The sequence below is a fragment of the Colobus angolensis genome, unplaced genomic scaffold (assembly GCF_000951035.1).
Source record: "Colobus angolensis palliatus isolate OR3802 unplaced genomic scaffold, Cang.pa_1.0 Scaffold174, whole genome shotgun sequence".
Classification (NCBI taxonomy): Eukaryota; Metazoa; Chordata; class Mammalia; order Primates; family Cercopithecidae; genus Colobus; species Colobus angolensis.
In genome coordinates, this window is record NW_012114866.1 from 6414574 (window position 1) to 6438931 (window position 24358).

General features: G+C 38.0%; 1 protein-coding gene and 1 pseudogene across 8 annotated transcripts in view; both read left to right on the forward strand.

Moving 5' to 3' along the window:
* DLG2 (discs, large homolog 2 (Drosophila)) overlaps window positions 1-24358 on the forward strand; it is a 2293993-nt gene that overhangs the window by 1932622 nt on the left and 337013 nt on the right. For all 8 annotated transcript variants that reach the window (XM_011938528.1, XM_011938530.1, XM_011938531.1 and 5 more), the window contains one exon: window positions 10053-10155. In XM_011938528.1, the coding sequence (XP_011793918.1) occupies window positions 10053-10155 (103 nt within the window). The remainder of the gene's footprint in view (window positions 1-10052; window positions 10156-24358) is intronic.
* On the forward strand, window positions 5811-7402 carry LOC105509329 (annotated as a pseudogene).

A 24358-nucleotide genomic window follows, 5' to 3' on the forward strand; every position in this document is an offset into this window, starting at 1 on the left:
TCCTCCAGTATCTGCCCTTCATAACAACTGTTTCCTGTTCTTCAGATGTGCAGGCCCTCTCTCACCTCCAGCCCTCCATGTGTGCCTCCCTCTCTGCCTGGAATACTCTTGCCACTAGTCTCCTCACCCTACTCTCCCCATCGGTGAGAACCTCCACCCATCCTCACCTTGCTAACATTCACGACCTCTTCTCAATGTCACTGTCTCCAGGAAACCTTATTCCTCCTCATCCCTTGGTAGGAATGCCTCCTCTGTACCCCATAGAATTCTGACCTTTTCCTGTGCTAGCACTTACCACCCAGTATTTAATCATGTGTTTAGTTGTCACTGTCCTCCACTGAGCAGCACATTGTTTAACAATGGCTATGTGTCGCTCTAGTTCATTCTTCCCTTAAATTGGAAAGTGAAATAACTAAGTGGATACTTTTTCAAAAACAAATTTATTTCAATACTGTGTTTATCTCTAGGCACTATAGAAGGCACACATTAAAAGATAGTACAGTGAGTCATAGGGTGAGTATCCATATTGCCATATTTGATCTCACATTCACTTACCTGAGTCTCTAAGGAGATATTACATGATATCAAGATGCTGGAAATAACACCCATAAGAGATAACAAAAAATGGAATTTAGAAACCAGGGAACGAGAGTTCCCTGACACTGGAGGTATGCAAGCAGAAGCAAATGGTCACTTGGTGAGAATGATATGAAGAGATGGGGAAGGGAGTGGGATCACTTCCTCGAAAAGTGAAAAATGTATTCACACATTAGGATCATATAGAAGAAGAAATATTGTTTTCTGAGCCATCAGAGGGCAGAACTGAAACTAAGAGGTGGAAAGAAAGATTCAACACAAAGAACTGTTTTGTTTTTTGTTTGTTTGTTTTAATCACTGTAGCTCACCCAAATACAATGGATTTTCCTGAAAGACAGTGAGTTCTTCATTAGTGTTGATCCAGGGTCACATGGAGGTTAGATGATCATTTGCCTGGGATAATGCGAGAATATATTATTCACTCATCCACTTGCTTATTCACTCACTCTCCTCTTTTGTTCTTGTGCACCTATTATTTGCCTGACCCTATGCCAGGACCACAAGTTCCAGTAAGCAGAGATCTGACTTTCAAGGAGCTTATAAATAGATACATTACACAACTCAGTTTGAATTGAGTCTTTAAGAACTAGAAGTTTTCCAGATGAGGAAAGAGTGAGAAGCTATGTTCTAGATATGGAAAATAGCATGTGCATAGATGCAGAAGTGGCTGAATCAGAGAAATTTTAAAAGGTCAACATAGTGAGGGACAAGGGTATAAGAATGTGTTTGAATCAGCCTAATGATATACCCTGGGGTTGAAGAAGATCACAAGACTTCCTCTATTTTTGAAATCCTCTGATTCTGATATCATTCATTCGATAGTACTAAGAAACAGACAAATATTTCCAGAGAATCATCATTTATTCAGGGAACCCCTGGAGCCCCAGGCCAAGGCCCCTAGTGGCAGAAGTAGCAAATATAATGATCATCTTTTAAAAACAAAAAGAAAAAATGATTGACCTTGGGGATGGTAAACCACTCATCTTCACATTAGGATCTGAAAAACAACAGCAGCAACACAACTAGAAGTCAACTAAAAGTGCCCATATTTCTATTCATTACCAACATTATTGTGCAAAGGATGCCAAAACATATGGAATATCAATTTTTTTCTTTTTTTTTTTTTGAGACGGAGTCTCGCTCTGTCACCCAGGCTGGAGTGCAGTGGCATGACCTCGGCTCACTGCAAGCTCCACCTTCCGGGTTCATGCCATTCTCCTGCCTCAGCCTCCCAAGTAGCTGGTACTACCAGTGACCGCCACCACGCCTGGCTAATTTTTTTTTTGTATTTTTAGTAGAGACCGGGTTTCACCGTGTTAGCCAGGATGGTCTCGATCTCCTGACCTTGATCCACCCACCTTGGCCTCCCAAAGTGCTGGGATTACAGGTGTGAGCACCATGCCCGGCCGAAATATAAATATTTTAATGATCCAATGCAAGTCATATACATAAAGAGGTAGCAATAAATGAAATTGTTCTAGCTTGACAGTGCCTTTTACCTTAGCCCTACATGATCTAATCATTATAAGTTGGGCCATAATTTCTAGATCAGGTTGCTTTTGGACCACTGCAGAGCAGAGTGGCAAAACACACAATCATTTGCTGCCAGTCTCAGGGAGCTTGATTTATGCCCTTGAAAGACAGGTTTCAGAATTGGAATCTTGTAGGCATAGACCCTCGGAATTAGACAGGATACTAAATTATAGCGTAAATTGGTAGTTAAGAACTCAGGAGTATTACACTATTTTAAATCCTTAGCCTCTTTCCACCATATAAATTTGAGTAAGTCAGTGAGTCTCTGAGCCTAGTTTTCTTATCAGTAAAATAGGAAAAATAATCCCACCCTCCTCAGGATTAAGTGAGATAATATATAAATATCTCTTATGTACATACCTGATGCTCAATTAATGTTAATAATAATTATTATTATTAATCTCAACAATAATTAGTGGCATCCAATCTTTGAGAATGTATGCTTCAAGAAAAGAATTTTTCTTGGAGAGAAGAGGACTCTAAACAGAACTCTGAGAATCCATGTATCCAGATGAAAAAGTTCAAACTGAAGCAAAATAATAATAATAATAATAATAAATATATGAGGTTGTGTCACACTTGGTATTTTAAAATGTCATATCAATGATATAAACTGTGAATACTTTTTAAAATGTTATTTGTGCAAGGTTTGCTGATAAAAACTCAAACCTCAGGGAAAGAAATAAGAATCAAAGTGATCTTGAAAAATTTGAATGACTGGAGTAGAACATGTTTGCTAAAACCAGGGAAGAAATCAACAGGAACAAGGGTACTATGATATCGTTCGGGATAACAGCAGCAGCACACCTCTTCAAAAATGCAGAGGCCCATGTAAATTTGGGCCTAAAATGAACAAGATTGTATTATTGGTCCAGTGAAAAAGAAACAAACTCACAGAGCACATCTGCTAAACTAGAAGGAACTCTGGGGCTTGGCAAGAGGTGCTCTTGGCTGGTCCTATCTCTATGCTAACTTCAGTATGACTTTGGGCCACTCCCTTCTTTTACGGGGTTCATCTCTAAGGTATAAGTGCTAGATAAACAAGTTTCTAAGGCTTTTCTAGTCCTAAAATGTTATGTTCCTCTTTTTTAAAAAAGCATGAAGTAACTAATATATTGCACTCTGTGTTGGTTAATTTCCATTAGATTTATTTCATCACTTATAATCACAGCTCTTTGAAGAAATGCTAAAACAATAATAATAGATACTATTTGCTGAATGCCTGTTTGTACCTGCAACAGCCCTGATAGGTAGGTAGGTAGGTATACTCATTTTATTGAAAAGAAAGCTAAGGTTCAAAGAAGTTAAGTGACTTCCCCAAGTTACCGAGGTAACCTAGGTAGACTTGAGATTTAACCTGTTTTGTCTAACTGCAAATTTTTGTTCCTTCCCATTTTTCCATGTACTTTCCTTAATGCATTGAAAAAAAATTCAGAGGATGACTAGAATGATGAAACATGTAGGAATCTTATGCTGTAAAGGAAACGTCCAAGAAATTGTGGCTGTTCACTTGGTTCAGATCAAACATCAAAGTATATTCCAATTGATTAAGGATTAAATGACTAAAGATTAAACTATAGTTTGCTATGGGAAAACATGGGTAATTTGTTAAATATATTGGTGAAAAGAAGATATAATCTAAAACTCAAGAGCCAAAAAAGAAAAGGAAATTAAATAGACTTCACTAAATATTTAAAAACTCACTCTATGATAGGAAGTAATGTACAAAAGAAAAGTCAAAATACAGTAGTTCAAATAACAAACTAAGAATATTTGCAATAGTTACCTAAGAAGGAGCAATAACATTCTTCATTTGCAGATAATGTTTTGAAAGAGCAAACTGCCTAAACAACAAAAACAAAATAAATAAAAAGGGATTTTATGTAAAAATAAGTTCAAATATCCAATCAACATATAAGAAGATGCTTAACCCTATAACTGAAGAAATGCAAAATTTAAAAATAAATTTGTTTACCTATCAGAATGGAAAGTCAAATGTTGAAGTATATGTAACTATTACAAGAGTGTGAGGAAGTTGAAAATCATATATTATTTGTGGGCATGTAAATTAATACTACACTTTTACAGACAGTCTGGCGATACCTATCAAAATTTCACATTCATACCCTTTACTCAACAACTTACTATTAGATGATATTTATTACCTCATTGTTTATAATAGCAAAATGGTGAAGCTACCTAGCTATCAGCCATGCTACTGGTAAAACAAATTGTTTTTCATTGAATAATAGAACACTCACAGCTATTAAAAAGAATGAGATTAATGGGAAGAAATATGTAAATTAGAAAGCTCACTAAGGTATATTAGTAAGTGGAAAAAATCAAGGTGTAGAACATGATCTTATTTGTATAAAATTTTAAATTATCTATTTTATAAACTGGCTTATATTCATAACAAAAATAATTAGTAGTATATACAAGAAGCCATTAACATGGTTACCTTTGTAGCGAATAATAGGAGGTAGGGGAGCCTTTTGTTTGTATATCTTTTCATTGCCTTATTCTTGATATATGGGCATGATGTGTGTATATTAATTTTACTTTTCATATCAATACATTATCTGGGCAATTGGATTATGGCCTGTTTTTGTTTTCTCATTAGTTTCTATATGTTTAATGAATAAATAATTATTTTGAAAATGTACAATAGCAAATTTTAAAAAACAAGTAATGCATATACCCTTTCACCAAGAAGTCTTTCCAGGGAATTTATCCTTCAGAAACACTTTTATAAGTGTTTATAGTAGCAGAAAAACTGGAAACAACCTTAACCACATCAAGAGGGATCTCACTGAAAAGTGCTGGCACATCCGTAACATAGAATACTAGGCTTTCATTAAAAAGGTAGAATGAGCCGGGCGCGGTGGCTCAAGCCTGTAATCCCAGCACTTTGGGAGGCCGAGGCGGGTGGATCACGAGGTCAGGAGATCGAGACCATCCTGGCTAACCTGGTGAAACCCCGTCTCTACTAAAAAATACAAAACAATTAGCCGGGCGAGGTGGCGGGTGCCTGTTGTCCCAGCCACTCAGGAGGCTGAGGCAGGAGAATGGCGTAAAACCGGGAGCTTGCAGTGAGCTGAGATCCGGCCACTGCACTCCAGCCTGGGCGACAGAGGGAAACTCCGTCTCAAAAAAAAAAAAAAAAGGTAGAATGATATGAGCTGATATGATAATGAACGATGTCCAAGATACATTGCTCAATGAAAAGCAAAACAAAAGCTGTCAAATTATATATGATATGACCTATTCAGTTAAATAAAAAGGCATTAATATATTAAAATATGTATGTAAGGAAAGCAAGAGAAATAGAGATAAAGTCATGTGCTTGCATGTGCATACAGTGAATCTTTAAAAAGTACACACAAGCTGGAGGAGGAGGAGGAAGGAGGCGGGAGGAGGAGTTGCTGGAGGAAAGGCCAGTGCAGCCGTCGCACCGGTCCTGGGCAAGGAAGTGGAGACTGGCCGCCTTAGGAGACGGGCTCTTCCTGTGTTGCCCAAGCGGGTCTTGAGCTCCTGGGCTCAAGTGATCTGCCCACCTCAACCTCCCAAAGTGCTAGGATTACAGGCGTGAGCCACCGCGCCTGGCCGACCATCTCATTCCATCATGCCAGAAGTGAATCCCTTCCATTTTGATCCTTTGGATTAGGTAACTAGTTGTAATGAAGAAAATTAGTCTTAAAACCTTCTGGAAATCTTTTAACTTGAATAAAAGTAAAAAATAAACTGATTCATGGTAGTACAACAACCATCGCTAGCCACTGACTTTGGAAAGATAATTCCTTATTTGGTAGCTGCTATGGTAAAGATACAGCCAGCTGCGATATCAACAGGGAAGATGAAAAAGGCGGGAAAAAAATAGATAAAAAAGCAAAAGCTTGATGGATACGTTAAAAAGGCGGCTTTCTGCCAAACAGAAGCCAAAAGGGTGGGCACACCCTCTGGGAGCTCTGCAGATAAGGACACCTTCTCCTCCTCCTCAGCACTGATAATCTTTAAAGACGTGAGCGCTCAGAGGCCGATAAGGCCACCTGCCTCCGCAGCCATCACTGCAGTCCCATGCCGTGGCCTCTTCAGCCCACAAACTCTGAGGAGACGTGCATCAAGATGGAGGTGAGAGTCAAGACTACTCTTCCAGCCCGAGTCCACCCCTGAATGGCGTCTGGAAGGATTTCCACGACCTTCAGTCTGAGACCGCGTGCCAGGAACAAGCCAATTCACTGAAAAGCTCGGCTTCTCAGAACAGGACCTGTATCTTCGCCTGGATGAACACGTGCCTGTCGTTACTGGACTTCTGCCTCAGGACTACGTTCAGTATACTATGCCTTTAGATGACGGGATGCGTCCTTTGGAAGGATCACGTAGCTATTGTCTGGACAGTTCTTCTGCCATGGAAGTCTCTGTGGTTCCTCCTCAAGTGGAAGGGCTCTCTTTCCCTGAAGATGAAAGTCAGGTAGACCAGGACCTAGTTGTTGCCCCAGAGATCTTTGTGGATCAGTCCATAAATGGGTTGTTGACTGGCACTGCAGGAGTCATGTTGCAGAGCCCGAGAGTGGGTCACGATGATGTCCCTCCACTCTCACCATTGCTACCTCCAATGCAGAATAATCAAATCCAAAGGAACTTCAGTGGACTTACTGGCACAGAAGCCCACGTAGCTGAAAGTATGCTCTGTCATCTGAATTTTGATCTTAACTCTGCTCCTGGTGTTGCAAGAGTTTATGTCTCAGTGGAAAGCACTGGTCCCATGGTAGTGACAAGTCTCACAGAGGAGCTGAAAAAACTTGCAAAACCAGGATGATACTGGGGACCAATCACATGTTGGGAGGCAGAAGGGAAGCTATCAAGTGTGCCAGATGGTTCTTTCCTTGATCAGGACAGTTCTGAAGAGTGTTATCTTTTAAGCTTGAGCTTTCACTCCCATGGTAAAACACTTCACACTAGAATTGAGCACTCAAATGATAGGTTTAGCTTTTATGAACAGCCAGATGTGGAAGGGCATACATCCATAGTTGATCTAATCGAGCATTCCATCAAGGACTCTGAAAGTGGAGCTTTTTGTTATTCAAGGTCTCGACTGCCTGGATCTGCAACTTACCTTGTCAGACTGGCCAAGTCAGTGTCTTGGTTCATGCAGGTGCACTTGTTGCAATACCTGTGTCGTTTTGTTATATGTCAGTATACCAGAATAGACTTAAATCAGAAACTGCCTTTGCCAAACAAAATGAATTATTTACAGGAGAAGCACTACTGAAAGACTGAGAACCCTGCATCTTGCACTTTGGTAATAAGAAAAAGAGATCGAAGTACAGTTTACAAACTTTCCTTGCCATCAAAATCTTTTGCTGCCATAACTATTTCAGTTTTATGTGTAAGAGTCATCAGTGGTGGTTCACGCCATAATCCCAGTACTTTGGGAGGCCGAGGCAGGCGGATCATGAGGTCAAAAGATTGAGACCATCCTGGCCAACATGGTGAAACCTTGTCTCTACTAAAAATACAAAAATTAATTGGGCGTGGTGGCGCGTGCCTGTAGTCCCAGCTACTCGGGAGATTGAGGCAGGAGAATTGCTTGAACTCAGGAGGCGGAGGCTGCAGTGAGCCAAGATTATGCCACTGCACTCCAACCTGGGCACCAGAGCCAGACTTTGTCTCAAAAAAAGAAAGTCATCAGTTTGTTTAGGGGTGAGAAGTGTCAGCAAGGTGTCTTGGATTTATTTTGGTTCTCTAAAAAGGGAAGTCTTGAGGTTTTAGAAGTGTGAATTATCTTTCATCAATGTGCAGAGTAATCACAATGTGAATTATCAAATTCTCCTCAATGCCCCCCCGCCCTGCCCAGTCCTTTGCTGCTATCCACTGTGATTTTTATGCATTACACATAATGGAAATTGCTATGTCTTTTTAACAACATTTTTTTCTAAATTATTTCTTAGGTTGTGCTAATTTTGTTGGTTGTGAAAAGTTGAGCTTTTCTGTTGCCTTCATTTTCATCTTATAGTTTGCCTATTTTAATAAATGGCGTTACACTAAAAAATTGTAAATAAATGTTTACCACCAATTTAGAAATTGTTGCCTTTTCTGTCATTAAACTCGGGCACAAATTGCCATAACATGAAAACCTATGGAACTAGAATTATGATTGAAGAAATATTAGATGATCATAAAAGAAAAAAGTATACACTAAAGTGGTTACCTCTGGAAATGGAGATGGTGAGGGGACTTTCACCTCTTCCTTTTAGACATTTCTGAAACAGAATGCATTTGCCATGACCATGTATTATTCTTTTATAAAAAGTTAACCTTAACTGTTTGACAAGAGAATAAATTATTTGGCATGTGAAGTTTGTGGAATTCAGCCTCCTGTAGGTAGTAGCCTGGATCAAATTGCCTTTCCTGTCTCTTCTGGCCGGCAGAGTCATACTTCTGACTCCTCAATAGCCTAGACAGTCTCTGAAATGGCTGTATCTACCAAGGAATAGATCTGGAATTTTATAGTTTAAGGGGACTTTAGACTCAAAAAGCCTAACAGTCCCTTCCCTCCTAGAGAAGAGAAAAATTGAGGCTCAGAGAAGTAGTATGGCAGTCAGTCAGAAGAGAGTGGCACAACCAGATCAGGCCTAGCTCAGTGGACTCCCCAATGTTACCATGTAATCAATGCTTTCTGTAAGGAGGTCACCACACTAGAAAGCCAGGGATGAGGCAAGGAAAATTACCAAAGAGAATAAGGAGATGTTAACAAAGTTATTATGTGAGGATAAGGATGTGCAATTTAAGCATATAGATGTCCCAGACCTGATGGGGAAACAAAGTAGTAACCCCCATCTGCCACCCAATGTCATTGTCAAATAGGATTGATGAAAAGCAAAATACAGTTATATATTTTGAATGTATATAAGCGAATCAGTTCTTTTATTCTTCTTTCATAGCCCATGTCAACCTGCCCCATGAACAAAAGGAAGCAGAATTCTGCTATCATCTGCAAAAAGCTAGTTTTTTGTAGGTTAGAAAACCATACCTACTGTGTGTTCATCAGAAAAACTTATTGGCGGTTTATCTTGTCTCCCTTTGTGCTCCAGTCATTGTCCCTCTTCTGGGGCAGACAGAGAACTCTGTCATTGGAGAGCACTTATTAATTACATTGCATTGACTTAGACTGAATTGATTCAAGAAAAATTTTAGCATTTGCTTCTTATTAAATTTGACTTAAGAATGATTTTCACCCTGGCAGAGTTTGGAGCTTTTAAGATGTTCTGTTTCTCTTTCGGCATAGGACCTAAAATGGGAGTTAGCAATAGCTAAATAAACTCCGGGCACTCTTTATTTCATTTTTGTCAGAATTCATTCTGGAATTGTATATGAGAAATAGGACAGTCAAGTATATTTTAAAACAAGGCTTAGGGCTGTCTCACCAGGCTCAGGATGACAAGGCTAGGCAACTGACCAAAGAGAGGGATTTTGCAGCCAGCTGGCCCCATTTTATACCATGTACCCAGAATCTCATCTGAATGTTTTAATCTTTCAGCGTATATTTGTCTATTACATTATATGTGTCTCTATCATCCTGTTTTCCCCCTAATGTTGAAGGCTCATATTTATCCCTATTTACCCTAGAAATCTAGGAAGCTCACAGAGGCATATTAAATGCATACACTAGAACATGGATAAATAAAAATGTTTCCAACCTGGTCAGACCATGGCACAAACACCACAAGATGAAATTTAATGTCTCTCCTAACTAAAAGTGATTAAGACCATGAAAGTCCATAAACACCTGAGTAGGATACGAGGAGTTTCTGAGGCATGTGATATAATGTTAGACAGCATGGTTTGGGGGAAACTTTTTTCTTCTACCAGAATAATATGCCTTATGAAATACCAAGATTCTCTGGCTTCCTTTCTTTCAGGTGAATGGTATTGACCTCCGTGGTGCATCCCACGAACAGGCAGCAGCTGCACTAAAGGGGGCTGGACAGACAGTGACGATTATAGCACAATATCAACCTGAAGGTCAGTCAGAACTCAAACTAATAATGTTCTGATATATCTCTGTGTGGATCTGTACCCTCATTACTAATCATTTATATTAACTAGAGTCACCATCATTGGTGTTTTGTAAATCTACCTATAGAGAAAAATTGATGGTTCATGTCCAAAGAACATGAATCATGGCTTTGTTACCTCTAATCTTCCAGGAAAATATCAGGCAGTTAGAAAGGCCTATGAAAATATGAATTCAAATAAATAGCAACCAACATCAGCTTTATTTCATTTATATTCTTATCTGGTACACACTTTCTTTCACCAATGGATGCTGTAAAATCAGTTAAGACTTAAGAAGCAAAGGGGAGAGATTTCATCTACAGAAATAGACCAGTAGACCGTATTCTCTCCTCATGGCATTAACTTAATTCTCATTAACACTAACATGGCTTTTGGAGGTTCCTGATTGGGATTTTCTTTACCTTTACTCCTACAATATCCCTTGTTTGAAATAAATCACCGTAAACTGTGAAACTCGGTGAGATCATATAAATTGGATTAGCAAACTTAAACTTGATGAGACATCCTAAATTGGATTATCCATGCCCTGCTCTTTGGTTTATTTAAACGTCTGTTTCTGTGTTTAAAATGAGGCTCAGTGAGACAACTGGGATGTTACTTATTGTATGGTTGATTTCTTAGAACACGCATATATAGGTTGCTCCTTTGGAAATGAAACGTCCTTAATGTAAGCACACAATTATGGGTCAGATCTTGTTATTAAAAAAAATAAGAGGAATATGGCTACTGTCTTCAAGAAATGAAGTGCATTGCTTTTGGTCCACATGGCTAGCAAAGAGGAGTGTTAAACAGCTGAACATGAGACTACAAGATGTCTTCAAGGAAGAGCCTCTGTGCATATGAGTATTAGGAGCTCCTTTTCAAGTGATGATTTGTTAACATCAATGGGTCTATTGTTGTTTGGAAGCCTGAGGTTTGTGTCTTGCCTGTGACAGCTTAGATCTTATTAATGGTGGCCAATCACATGCTCTGCCCATGAATAAAGAAAAGATTTTCTTCCATGCATGTTTTGACATGTTACTTTCAGTTGTGCCTGGCTTGAGAATTAGAATTTGCAATTAATTTATTCCAAACTTTTAATAAATGTTTTCTTCTATGTGGCCTAGGCCAGATATGGCTAGAGAGTGGGGAAGAGGGGATTTGCTATGGTCACAGATGGATAATGACAACACCAAGGAAACATTCTCTTCTTAGATAGTTTTGAAAAGTCTTTCTATTTGTTAAATATTAGTAGACTTGTATTTTAGTAGGCATAAATGCTTTAAAAAGTATCCATTATAGGCCGGGCACAGTGGTTCACACCTGTAATCCCAGCACTTTGGGAGGTCAAGGCGGGCAGATCACAAGGTCAGGAGATCAGGACCATCCTGGCTAACATGGTGAAACCCCATCTCTACTAAAAATACAAAAAATTAGCCTGGCATGGTGGCGAGCACCTGTAGTCCCAGCTACTTGGGAGGCTGAGGCAGGAAAATGGTGTGAACCTAGGAGGTGGAGCTTGCAGTGAGCCAAGATTGTGCCACTGCACTCCAGACTGGGCCACAGAGCAAGACTTTGTCTCAAAAAAAATATATATATATGTATATATATACACACACACACACACACACACACACACACATCCATTATAAAACTGAAAATTAAAAGATATGTGCTAGCACCATTTGATTAACAAATTCTACTTTATATAGAGTAAGAACATTTTCATCAGAATGTTCCATTTTCTTAATAGCTGTTTTTTTTCAGTCTCAAACTGTATGCCCTTCACCATTACCTGACATGCAGCATAAATGTCCCTGTTTTCCTGTTTCTGAAAAATCTCATCTCAAACAATTCTGCAGACGATAAGATGGTTAGAACCATGGATACAGCAATTAGAAGCTCTTGATAATGATCTCAAGCTTTAAAGTTTACAGAAAAGGACAAACATGTCCCTGTCCTATCAATGTAAATCTTTATCTTTCTACTGGAGCCTTCTTACATCTTGGTTTCCTTTAAGCAATAGGTTTAATTTGGATATTATTCTGTAGTTTATCAAGATGCTTGTTCAAAGCACGTCCTATAAATCATATAAATTGATTTTTAAAGTATTTGTAAAGAAACCTGCAAATAACAACAAGCTTTTTGCAAAATGCCAAAGTATAGATTGGATTCACAGAATGATTTCTCTGTTTTAATAGCCTAACTGTATACTATTTTGTCGCAGTTTTTAATTAGTTGGAAATGTGGTAATGGCAACATCAAGCAATCAGATATTTTTCCTCTCCTATCCAAACTTTATGTGTAACTGAGCCTTAATTTAACTGCAGTTTTCAATGAAAAATTAATCAAATTGCTGTTTAGAGACATTTAAATTGTATAACAGTTTTAGGAAATATTAAACAATTTACCTTTAAAATAACAAATGAAATGAAGAGTGCATCATGAGATTCCATTAGGAAATTCTCAGCAGGTCTCCTTTATCTGCACCCATTTTGTGAGTCATTCAACCCTTAAGACAGTGCTGAGAGAAGATTTTATTGACATTTCTTTTAGTATGGTCAAGAATTAGGCTTTCAGTAAATACACTGTTCAGTCATAATCAAATGCTTTATCAAAAATTTCCTAAATGTATTTCTCAGTATTATCAGATGCTCAGAAAAATCTGCCCCTAACCCCAAGTAATAAGGATAGTCTTTATCTTCAAGGATTTTTTAAATCTTATTAGGGAAAAGAGATTTTTATACATTTAATAGAGTATAGTTCCTGGTAACATATGATCAAATTGAATGATCCTAACAGCAGCATTTCTAAGAATTATGGAATGTCAGAGAAAGGATAAGCCTGAAGGGGTCAGGACAGTGCAAGAGTGCACCATGGAAATGTGGAAATGGAGCCAGACCTTGAAAAATGGGTGAAATTTCTATTCAGGAGTGGAGGGAGAAAGAATATCTTGCTCAACTACAAAATTGTGAGTTCCATGCATTGCAGACACCATACCTATATTTTGTTCACTGATAGCTCTATCTCTGGTGTCATACTTGGTATTTCTTAAAGAGTTGCTGAACTAATGGATACAAGCCTACCATTCCTCAGTACTTGAGTTATCACTTTAAGGTAATTAAAGGTTGAAGGGATTCTTCATTTTCACTACTTGCGCTTTTCATTTTTGCTTCAAAGACATAAAGGAATTGCTAAAGAAATGTGTATTGCAAAATATAAAACTATTTCCAACTGTGCTCCTCGTAATGCTTAGCATATTTTTGTGATAATTATAAATAATTTATAAAATGTATAATTATCATAATGTAGCAATAGATGTCCTATTTGGCAAGTTTCACTTCACAAAGCGAGATCACAATTATACTCCCTTCTGCTTAAAATGAGCTTGTCTCCAGGTGTCCATATTACTCTATCCATCCTCAATCTTATTCAATGTCTGGTTTATGGTAGTAGAGTAAACACCAGTTTGAAGAGTTATATATGATGTTTTTCTCTGGTGGTGTGATTGTGATTCATTTTTGCCATCTTTTAAAATTCAATTTTATCATGCACTTACTTTGAAATTAACATGTATTACATTCATAAGAAGAGGAAAATAATGAAATTGTTGTTTTTCTTTCTTTCAAGAGGATTACATATGTTATACTCCAATAATAATTCCATTTAAGCACTATGCAAAGTTAATTATTGTAAATCTTTAATTACCTATACCCAGTTAGTGAAGTTACTGTAATGCCACTTCACACAAGGAAATATAATGCCTTACACACATGTGTACCCATAGGTACCCCTTCCCTTTCCTTACCCTTACCAGACACCTTCCCCTTTGATTTCAGAATTATCTTTCTAAGAGATATGGAGATATGACACCAAGATGCCTGTGCACAAACTCCTTGCCCTTCACAATATATTCCCAGCCAACTTCTGTGCTCCATTCCACACTCACCCCTCCACCACCCACAGTATCAGCCTTTTTCATTGTCCCCCTGCTACACAGGACTGCTCTCTGCTCTTACACTTGCTCCTGAGCTGTGCCTTTGCTCTGTGGATTCCTCTACCCAGAACTGCCTTTCTCCCTTTCCACCTGCAGGATTCCTACTCATCTTGAGAGCCCTCAGATGTCAGTTCCACTGCAAAGCCATCTTTAATCTGCTTAGTCAGCACTGATTGATTCTTTATCTGAGTTCCCCAAAACTGTATGTAAATACCTGGTGTACCCATTATCACAGTTTGCACACCTCTCCACTTGAGTGAGCTCCTAGACAGCAGGGAACCTTCTGTCACTCATTTTCTATCTTGTGTTAATCCATGCAATATGAATTTGACTATAGTTTATTAATGAGTTACTGAATGGGTCTGCTCTTAATTTAAATGCAATATAATGTTTTCAGTGTGTTGACATATATTAATAGTAGGTGCTTAAGAAACGTTTGCTGAGTAAATATTGAAGGAATGACATGGGGTTTTTACATTGATGCAGAGATAGCAACTGAATCCCTGGTTTGGACATTTGGTGTTGACACAGTTTTTAGATGGTGCCTTTTTGTTTTCAGTTACAAAACCTTTAGTAACCCTAGTAGATAAAATCCCTTTCCCCTTCATTGCAGAAAATCTACAGCTGTTGTTTTTGTAATATAGCACAAAGACAAGATGATTAAAGCACTAACTTTTTTTTCAAGTTCTGAAACTCAACTTTGACACCATTGATGAATAAAAAGGGCATTGATTACAACCTAATTATACATTTTTCAAAAAAGATAACACAACATTTCCCCAAGTTAGATCAGGGCAAATCTGATCTGTATTTACTGCCTTCTTTCTAATAATATCTACATTTATTGTGAGATAACTGATTAGGTTTGAAATAATAAGCCACCAGATATTCACTTGGAGAACTAGGTAGGCATTAGCTAGTATTGGATAAAGCTCACAATGGAGTTGACGAAGAGCCAAGTGGTCCCTATGAGAACCACAAATTCCTTTACCTTTAATATGACCTCTCAGGACATTGTTGGAGAGACTGCAAGGGTTTCAGAATGGCCTACAGGTAGAAAAGAAGTCGTGGATGGTACAGTCCTTACCAGTGATCAGGAACTTTGGTAGATAGTGAAGGGACCTGATTTCATCCACCCTTTATTCTTTAATAAGGTACTTGAGTTAAAAGAAAATCCCAAAGAGCAGAGTTGATAATTGCCTGGAGACTCATAAGTGTAGTCTAGTTTATGGAATTGTGGCAGAGTGACTACAGGGTTCATTTATTCTTTTATACATTCATTCAATCAATAGGTATTTTTTTCTGGATACTTATTATGCCTCAGTCCATGTTATAGGGAAATAACAAAGCAGTGAGCCAAAAAAGGCCCTCTCAAATAAATGTAAAATGTGTCAGATGGTGATGAGCAGTATAAAGAAAGAAGAAGCAGGAGAAGGATGATAGTGACAGAGAAATATGTAGTGGGCAAGGAAAGCCATGCTAATGAGGTGATATTTGAACAAAGATCTAAAAGAAATGAGGGAGTAATCTATGCAGGCATCTGAAGGAAGAAATGAATTATTCTAGAGTTTTGTTCTACCAAATGTTGTCTACAGACCAGAAGCACAGATATTAAATGAGAGCCTTCTTAGAATTTTAAGATCTCAGGTCTTAACCCAACTCTACTGAATCAGAATCTGCATTTTATCAAGATTCCCCAGATAACTTGTATGCACATTGGAGTTTGTGAGGCATTGCCCTAACACACTTGGAGACCTGCAAAAATTGTCACTTGTCACTGTTAGGTTGGACTCCCTCTACCTAGAGAACTGGGTAAAGTCACATGAGGCTGCACCACTAGATTTGATTTCTGGCATGTGTCACCCAATGATTGGTCATGGCTCAGTGGTTTTAGTAGGGATAGGTCAAGCAGCAGGAGATCTAAGAATTTCATGTGCCATTCAACTCTACTTTGTCTAACCCGGCCATCTAAATACCAATGTCAAGCAAATTCGTAAGTCTTGCTAGAACTCTTCAGCTAGTGAAACAGTGAACCTATTCAGGCTTCATTGCCTTTAGTTATGACCTCTTCAGCAAGTGAGTTTAGAAGCAGTGAGCTGGGATGAAGTAACATTGATTCCTATCCTCACAGAGGCCTCTGTGAACCAAGGGAAAGTCATTAAGGCTTCACTATTAAATTTGAATAGCTTACTTCACTTTAATGCAAAAACTCATGTAAATAATCTATTTAACTCCTTTTAAATTGTGAGGCTAATTCAGAAGGAAAACTATTTCTTCTTTTCAGCAATAAGTGAAACTCTGATGTTATTTGCGGTAACCGCTGTCACAGAGCTTAAACCACAGTGGGACACCGTGGTGCATTTCTCTATGGGGTCAAAGATACAATGAAAGCTTGACACGAATATGCAGTTTATCCCCTGAAAAATATAGACACCTTCTGTACCTGAAGGTTCTCAGAAATGAAAGTACATACACCATCCAAGAAGCATACTTACAATGCAAGACATATTTCTTTCTTTAAATCAGCATCTATGTAGGCTTATGCATATGAATGAGCAGCTGTGGCATGTTGAAACACTTTCCCAACTCACGTAACTGCATCGCAAATACCCAGGAAAGATTTTTAAAGTCCAGCTGTGGATCTTGATCAGAAATTGCATCAGAATCATCAGAGAACATTTAAGATAAGCTTTCAGAACAGAAAGTACCGTACACGACTTGGAGTAGACAAGACCAGTTTTCTAGTGCAAATTCCAGCTCAGGTGAGACAGAAGCATAAGTTTCATTACTTGAGTTTGGTCACTAACATTACGTCTTTTCTTTGCACTTTTAATACGTAAGGAGAAATGAATGCACAACCTATTAAACTTGATAGATTCTATGTAGTTTAACTAGAATCACTAAGAAATAGAAATTAAAAGTTTTAGAAATCCTTAAATATCATCTTGTCAAGTTTACTCATTTCACAGATGGAGGAACTAAAGTTCGGCATCTAGATAGGAAAGCCATTTAGTATTTTAAAATTGGTACAGCTGTTAAAGCTGAGGCTAGCTGAGCAGTTAGTAATTTCCTTGATTTTTAAAATTTACTGTAGTAGCTCATGATGGGGAGTGGCTTTAATAGCCCAAGGAATGGAATCCAATGAGATTATTATAATCAAATGGACATAAAGGGGTCAAAAAATTTCTGAGGGAACCTCACCACTTTGTCGTGCATACTGTATCACTTTCATTTCTAGCATGTTACTGTTGTTAATTGTTATTGTTCCTGTATCAGAACTGAATGATGTATGCATGACAGCATTAGTATAAGTGTAGGCAACTATTGTTAATTTTTAAAATAGCCACAGATCTGGAAATAGTTATTTTTTCAACAAATAGTTCAAATATATTACAATTTTTCTCTTTTCAATCCTAACTTATTTGTGCATACCCTTTATCCAGCCAGCCAGCAGCTGCTTATCCATTCATTTATCTGTTATCAATTAGCTGATACTCTTTATTGCCAAATATTAAATTTCACCTTGTATGTTACATTAATTCTGTTCTAATTAATCTAGTTATATTCTAATTTTTACTGAAATATTAGGAAAGAAACTTAAATAAAACTTTACATGACTCTAGATTTTTACTGCTTAGACATTTCTTTCTCCACAACTCTCTCCCACACACGTACACATTCTACTAACAGCAAAATGCATCTGCCCGCAACTAGACATTTCCCACGAAGTCTCTTCACTCATTGCATCCTTTTAATAGCCTTCTCCTAGTTGACTTTTTTTCCTCCCCAACCTCCATCTAACACATAGCATCGTAGAATATGACCAAAAAGATGATTCCTGAACAGTCTGCAGATTCATTCAGGAAAGGTCCTTTCCAGATTCCTTAATCATTAATCATGCTGCATCCCTCTCCCCATGCCCCAAAGTCAGTTTTTGACCTAGAGTAATATAATGAGGAAAAACACTTCCTAACTCCTAACTCAGAAAACTCTTTTCATCTTATTATCTATCCTGGGAATGCTACATCTTTAACTCATATCAAAGGGGTTAAAAATATTTACAAAACTGATTATAGATTAATAATAGATATAGCCTCCTCTCATTGTATGATTACAGTTCCCATCCCCATAACAACTTTCATTCCATAATAAAGTGTATTTGTCTTTGACAGTTTCATCTTGTGATTTTATATTATTTGAGGGGTGTCTTGACATTTAGTGACATAAATCAGTCACTCATTAGTGCTGGAAAAAGCCAAAGAAATCCTTATGTTAGAGACATTTTGACAAGGAGACCTCCTAGATTCACACCAATCATTAGCAACACCCAGATCAAATGCATGGAAATAAAGAGTTTTAATGCTACTCTTGACTCTATAAGTTTATAAAATGAACACAGATCTTCACTAGATAATCCTTCAATTTGATAAGGAATTTCAGGGTGTTAGAGAACTATAAAAGAATGTTCCACAGAGATATGCAAAGATAACTATAAAGCAAGACAGCTTTAAAATTTTCTGACTTCACTGTGTATTCTGGGTGTCCAGGGTAGTTTACCCTCACATATCTTTGAATAGCTATTTGTCAGTCCTCAAATTTAATAATGAGTAATGAGGCACTTTTCTCGTCCTGTCCCTCACTCTGCAACTTTATTGAGCATGCCTAGTCATATCACTTTTCTGAACATGGATTCCATTGTTCGTTAATTAAAGTGGTTTGAGAGATTAGTTTTAAGACCCTTTCTGGCTGTTGTTGTATGAAGTTTAGTTTATTGTGTCTTCTAATTAAAAAATGCCATCGAATAACAGTTATTACAAGCAGGTAATTTCTAAATGCTTCCTTTTTCCCCATACATTTTAAACACACAGAAATTATCTTTCACCCACTCAGAAGAAAGGGAAAGATCTGTATCTGTGTATTTGCTGTCTCTGTGTACCATGGGATTTGAAACATTCAATAATGATTTTAAGTTTAATTCAAGTAGAAGCATTTATTGTTTGTTGGGGGTTTGAAGATTAACAACTTACTGTTCATGATCTTTTTGTTTATAGAACCATTGTGGCCTAAATCTTATCAGTTTAATACATTAAATTGTAATTGCTAAGCTTGCAAATGGATTTTTTGAGGTTGAAGAAAATTAATATAAAAAAATCAATTTCAGGACATTAAAGATACAGAAAGCTGAAATAATGGAGATGTCTTGAACTGTCAGAATCACAAGTAGTGGCAGCTTTAGGGTAGAAAGCCAAGCCCAAGAAATAGAAAGTATACATCTTTAATGTGCTTTTTAGATTTCTAATTCACATAGAATTCCTGATAGACTCATTACCTAAGTCTTTAAAAGACAAACATTCCAAATTGCACTTTGTTTCAAGATAATATCTTATTCTCTTCTCAGCTTCTTCACATTTATCATGTTCCCATTGCTAAAAGTAATTTACTTTATTAATAAAGAATTGCTGGCACATTGGTAAAATTAAGCAATGGCAGGACGACATTCATTCATTCAATCTTTATTTGGCTAATATTTATTAAATTATTCCAGTGAGTGACATGCTGCCTTGCACTCTGGAGATACAATGGTGAGCAAAATAGACATGACCCCTTCTTTCCCTAATGGATCTACGGTCAGCCAAGTAAAATCACAGTAATGAATTATACAAAGTGAATGCTCAAGATAAAGAAGAGAACTTGGATCCAAAATCTTAAAGTCTAGGTACTCAAATGTACTCAGAGAATACTAAACCAGAGCAAACGAAGACAAACAAAAGCTCTGACCTAGAGTAGAGGGTCAAGAAGGCATTCCATGGTAATAATACTTTCTTTAATCTGAAGGGTGAGTAGGCATTGTCAAAGCATAGCAGAAAAAGGAGCTTTGAGGAAGACTGTTTCAGGAGGGAAAGATGTGTGAAGGATATCTGAAGGAGAGAAGATGGTGCAATGGAGGGACTGAAAAGCAAACCAGGGAACGTGGGAGAAACTCTGGAGGAGGCAGAAGAGAGAAGCAGAGACAGATCACACAGGACTGTGTAAAGCACTCAGTTATTTCTCCTGAAAACAATGAAAGGACTTTTGAAAGGTTTTAGGCCTGAGGCTGGCAAGATCAGATTTGCTGTTCACAAAGATGGCTCTGGCTGCTGAATAGAGAGTAGGCCAGAAAGCACTGAAGATGCTGGGGTAGGACCAGTTGAAAGGCATGAGTCTAGGTGAGAGATGGTGCTGGTTTGATAAATGTGGTGGCAGAGCAGCAGTTCAAGGATGCAGTGAGTTATGATTACATCACAGCAGTCCAGCTTGTGGGACAGAGCAAGACCCTGTCTCCAAAAAAGGTAAAATAAAAAATAAAGAGTGGTGGCAGAATAGTAGAGAAAAGTAGATAGATTCAGGTAGCAATGTAGGTGATAAAGCCAATAGACATAAATATTGGCCTATAAATACATAAATTCATCCATTTCATGAAAACATGGAAAGCATGATTTACTAATTAAAAAACTAACAAACCCTTCACAGAAAAGCTTGTTTTATTCATCTTTATATTCCTTCTTATTCCTTAGTACACTGTCTGGCCAATAGTGGGCATTTAAGTGTAGACAAAATTGAAAAAAAAAAAAAGAATAATGACAATGAACTTATTTTATAGAAACTGTTTTAAAAAAATGTGTAGCTAAAGCAGAGTAAAATATAGATGAGAGAAAAAGAAAGATGGAGAGAGAATGGGACATGTTTACAAGAAAGAGAATAATTAAAACTCGCATGTATGAAGCACTCACTACATGCCTGACACCTTTCTAAAATCTCTGCATGTGTCAACTCATTTAAACTGCAAAAACTTATGATGTAGGTTATATTCCCTTACTCATTTTACAGATGAGGAAACTGAGACACAGAAAGCGTAAGTGCTTTTCCCAAGGTTAAACAACTATACAGTAGAGTAAAAAACAAAGTTTCAGTCTCAGGCAGAAAGGTTCCAGAACAACCCATGCACCATCCTGTTTCTCATAAAAGGAAGAAAATATAAACAGATTCATGCTGTGAGAAAAGGGTTGAAGAGGAAACAAATAAAATGGTTTGGAGTGGGTGTGGAGAAACCAAAAGAAAAAGATGCCAGGAGAGGGACATGGAGGGACAAAATTTGTCAGACAAAGAAATAGAGTTAGGAGGGTTCATGCTGGTAGAGTTAGAGAGTTTAGCACCCAGTTATAAATGAGAACAGAGTCCGACAGTAGCAGCTTGGAGTAGGGCCTGGATTAGGAGCAGATGTAGGTTAGGAGAGTATGTTGTCTTTCTCTTTTTAAAATTGTTGTTCTTTTGGGGGATGCGGGAGTCTTGGGCTTGGGTCTAGGAATAGTTTGGCTTTAGGAATGGTTTGGTCCCAAGCTGTCATAAAGGCAAGCAGAGGGCTCACCACTTACTAGCTGTGAGACCTCAAGTGAGTGACAACCTCTCTGTGCCAGAGTCTTCATCAAGAAAGTAGGAGTAATAATCATATTTACCTTCCAGAGTTGCTGGAAGAATTAGTGAAAATGGATGTAGAATGTTCAGAATGGAGTAGGCCATCGGTAAATGAGAGCTAGTATAATAAACTTCAACACATATTTGAGTGAGCATTGTGCTCCCCTTTGCTCTCATCAGCCCTTTGCACCATACTTAGAACCATCCCTGAGAGGGTCAAAGAGCTTCACAGAGTTTGGGAAGCAGCAGTAGTTAAGAATTCCTTACTTCCTGCTGATGGGCCTGAAATATAGAAAGAAAAAAAAAAGAATTCCTACTGTGAAATCGGATAGATATGTTCAAATTCCAGCTCCACCATTAACAGCTCTGTAGCCTTGGAAAATTACTTCACTTCTTGGAATCTCATCCTTTATCTGTAAAATGATGATTCACACCTATCTCACAGGATGACTCTGGTGATTAAATGAAGTACATATAAAATGCCTGGCACTGTCCTGACAGATAGTATGTCCTCTATAAGTGATAACTGCCGTTATTGTCACAATTATCAGAAACACCAGAAACTCTATAATGTGGCTATTATGTGGAGAGGGAGATAATGAGACCCAGAGGGGGAAAGGAACTTGAGAAAACCCTTGGGAGACTGTGGATGCAGGCATTTACGGGATGTCTTCAGTATCAAAACTGATGTGGAGATAACGCCCTGTGTGGAAGTTTCAAATAAACTGTCCTCTGAAGAGTCCTGAGCTCTAGTAGAGGGATGGCAGGAGCAGGGATGGGGAGTGTAGGGGAGGAGACAACCTGACCTCTGGCCCCAATCCCAGAGCAACCTTTATTTGTTTTTCATGTTTGGTCTTGGATACATGAAGCAAGGATCCTACCACCAAAAAACACTATTTTTTTTTTGTTTGTTTGAGACAGAGTCTTGTTCTGTTGCCCCAGCTGAAGAGCAATGGCATGATCTTGGCTCACTGCACGCTCTGCCTCCCGGGTTCACGCCATTCTCCTGCCTCAGTCTCCTGAGTAGCTGGGGCTACAGGCACCCACCACCATGCCCAGCTAATTTTTTGTATTTTTTTAGTAGAGACGGGGTTTCACCATGTTAGCCGGGATGGTCTCAATCTCCTGACCTACTGATCCACCTGCCTCGGCCTCCCAAAGTGCTGGGATTACAGGCGCAAGCCACCATGCCCGGCCCAAAAAACAGTTTAAAAGCTGTTTATCAGAAGGCAAGAAATGCTCTTCAGATTAAGGTATTTGTGTGCTTAGGACGAAAAAAGCTGTAAGCTCAGTTATTTTTCCACTAGAATGTAAACTCCATGAGAGCATCACATTTTGTCTGTCTTGCTCACGGCCATGTCCGAAGTGCCTAGAGGAGCACCCAGCACAGAGTGGGCACCCAATACATATTTGTGGAATGAACAAATGCACCAAACAAATGACCATACCTTGCAGTTCCTCTTTGAACTGTGGGTAGCAAAGTAAATTTATCCCCATTGAAATTCCTGTTGGGAGTTGTGTTAGTTAACTGGAGCTCCCAAATATTCATCTTCAATGCTGAAAAAATAGCCATTCTATGAGAGCAGATTTTCTTTGCTTCCAAGAATGATTCTGACACTTCTGCTGACAAGATTAACTAAAGACAAATACACACTCAGTTTTACTTTGGTTGTTTTGTGCAACAAAGCAAAAGATTAAGCAAATAAATAAACGTATTTCCTAATGAACTTAATAGTGGCTTTGAGAATTTGAAAATAGAGTCTTGGAAACATTAAATGAAATATAAAATATTAACTAGCACAAGTAAAAGACTTCACAGTTTACAAAGGGCTCTCACGTATGTTTCTCGTTGAATCTACAGAACAACTCCAAGAGGTAAATAGACTGGTAGTATTATCATCTTTCTAATTTCATAGATAAGAGAAGTAAAGCTCAGTGAAGTTAAGTGACTTGCTCAAGATCACACAACTAGTAAATACTATCAGCCGAACTTGCACCCAGATGCTCTGAGTCCATTTCTTGTGCTCTTTCTTCAGCATCATACTCTAATTAATTTTATTATCCAAATAATAACTAGCTGGAGCATAGAATTATCAGGCTTTCCATAAGTTTGCTAAACATATTTTGAGAAAACGTATTTGCCTGTTTGATGAGTGAATGCTTGGTGGTATATTAACTTTATTTTTAATACTAACATAATACATGTGTTCAAAAATCAAAATAATATTAAAATGTGTACACTGAGAAGTCACATATCCTCTTCATCTCCATTGACCCCAATTTCCTCTTGCCCCTATTAGTAGCCAGTTAAATTAATGAGAAACTTATATAAATAAAATCTGAAACTAAGACCATAGAGGAATACAGGTAAATCTTATTGGTATTATTTTAAAGAAGAAAAAAATGCTTGACAGGAGAATGTGTAATGGCCTGGGGAGTTAAGGAATGAAACATTGTGATTTCTTAGTTGGCTTACCACTGACACCTGCTCTTCACGCCTAAAGATATTTTCCCAAATCAGAAATAATTTTATAGCATTAGATCTTCCTTCTTTCGTTCCTCCCTCCCTCCCTCCTTCCTTTCTCTTTCTTTCTTTCTTTCTCTCTTTCTTTCTCTCTTTCTCTCTCTCTTTCTTTCTTTTCTTTCTTTCTCCTTCTTTATTTCTCTTTCCTTCTTTCCTTCCTTCCCTCCTTCCCTCCCTCCCTCCTTCTTTCTTCTCTT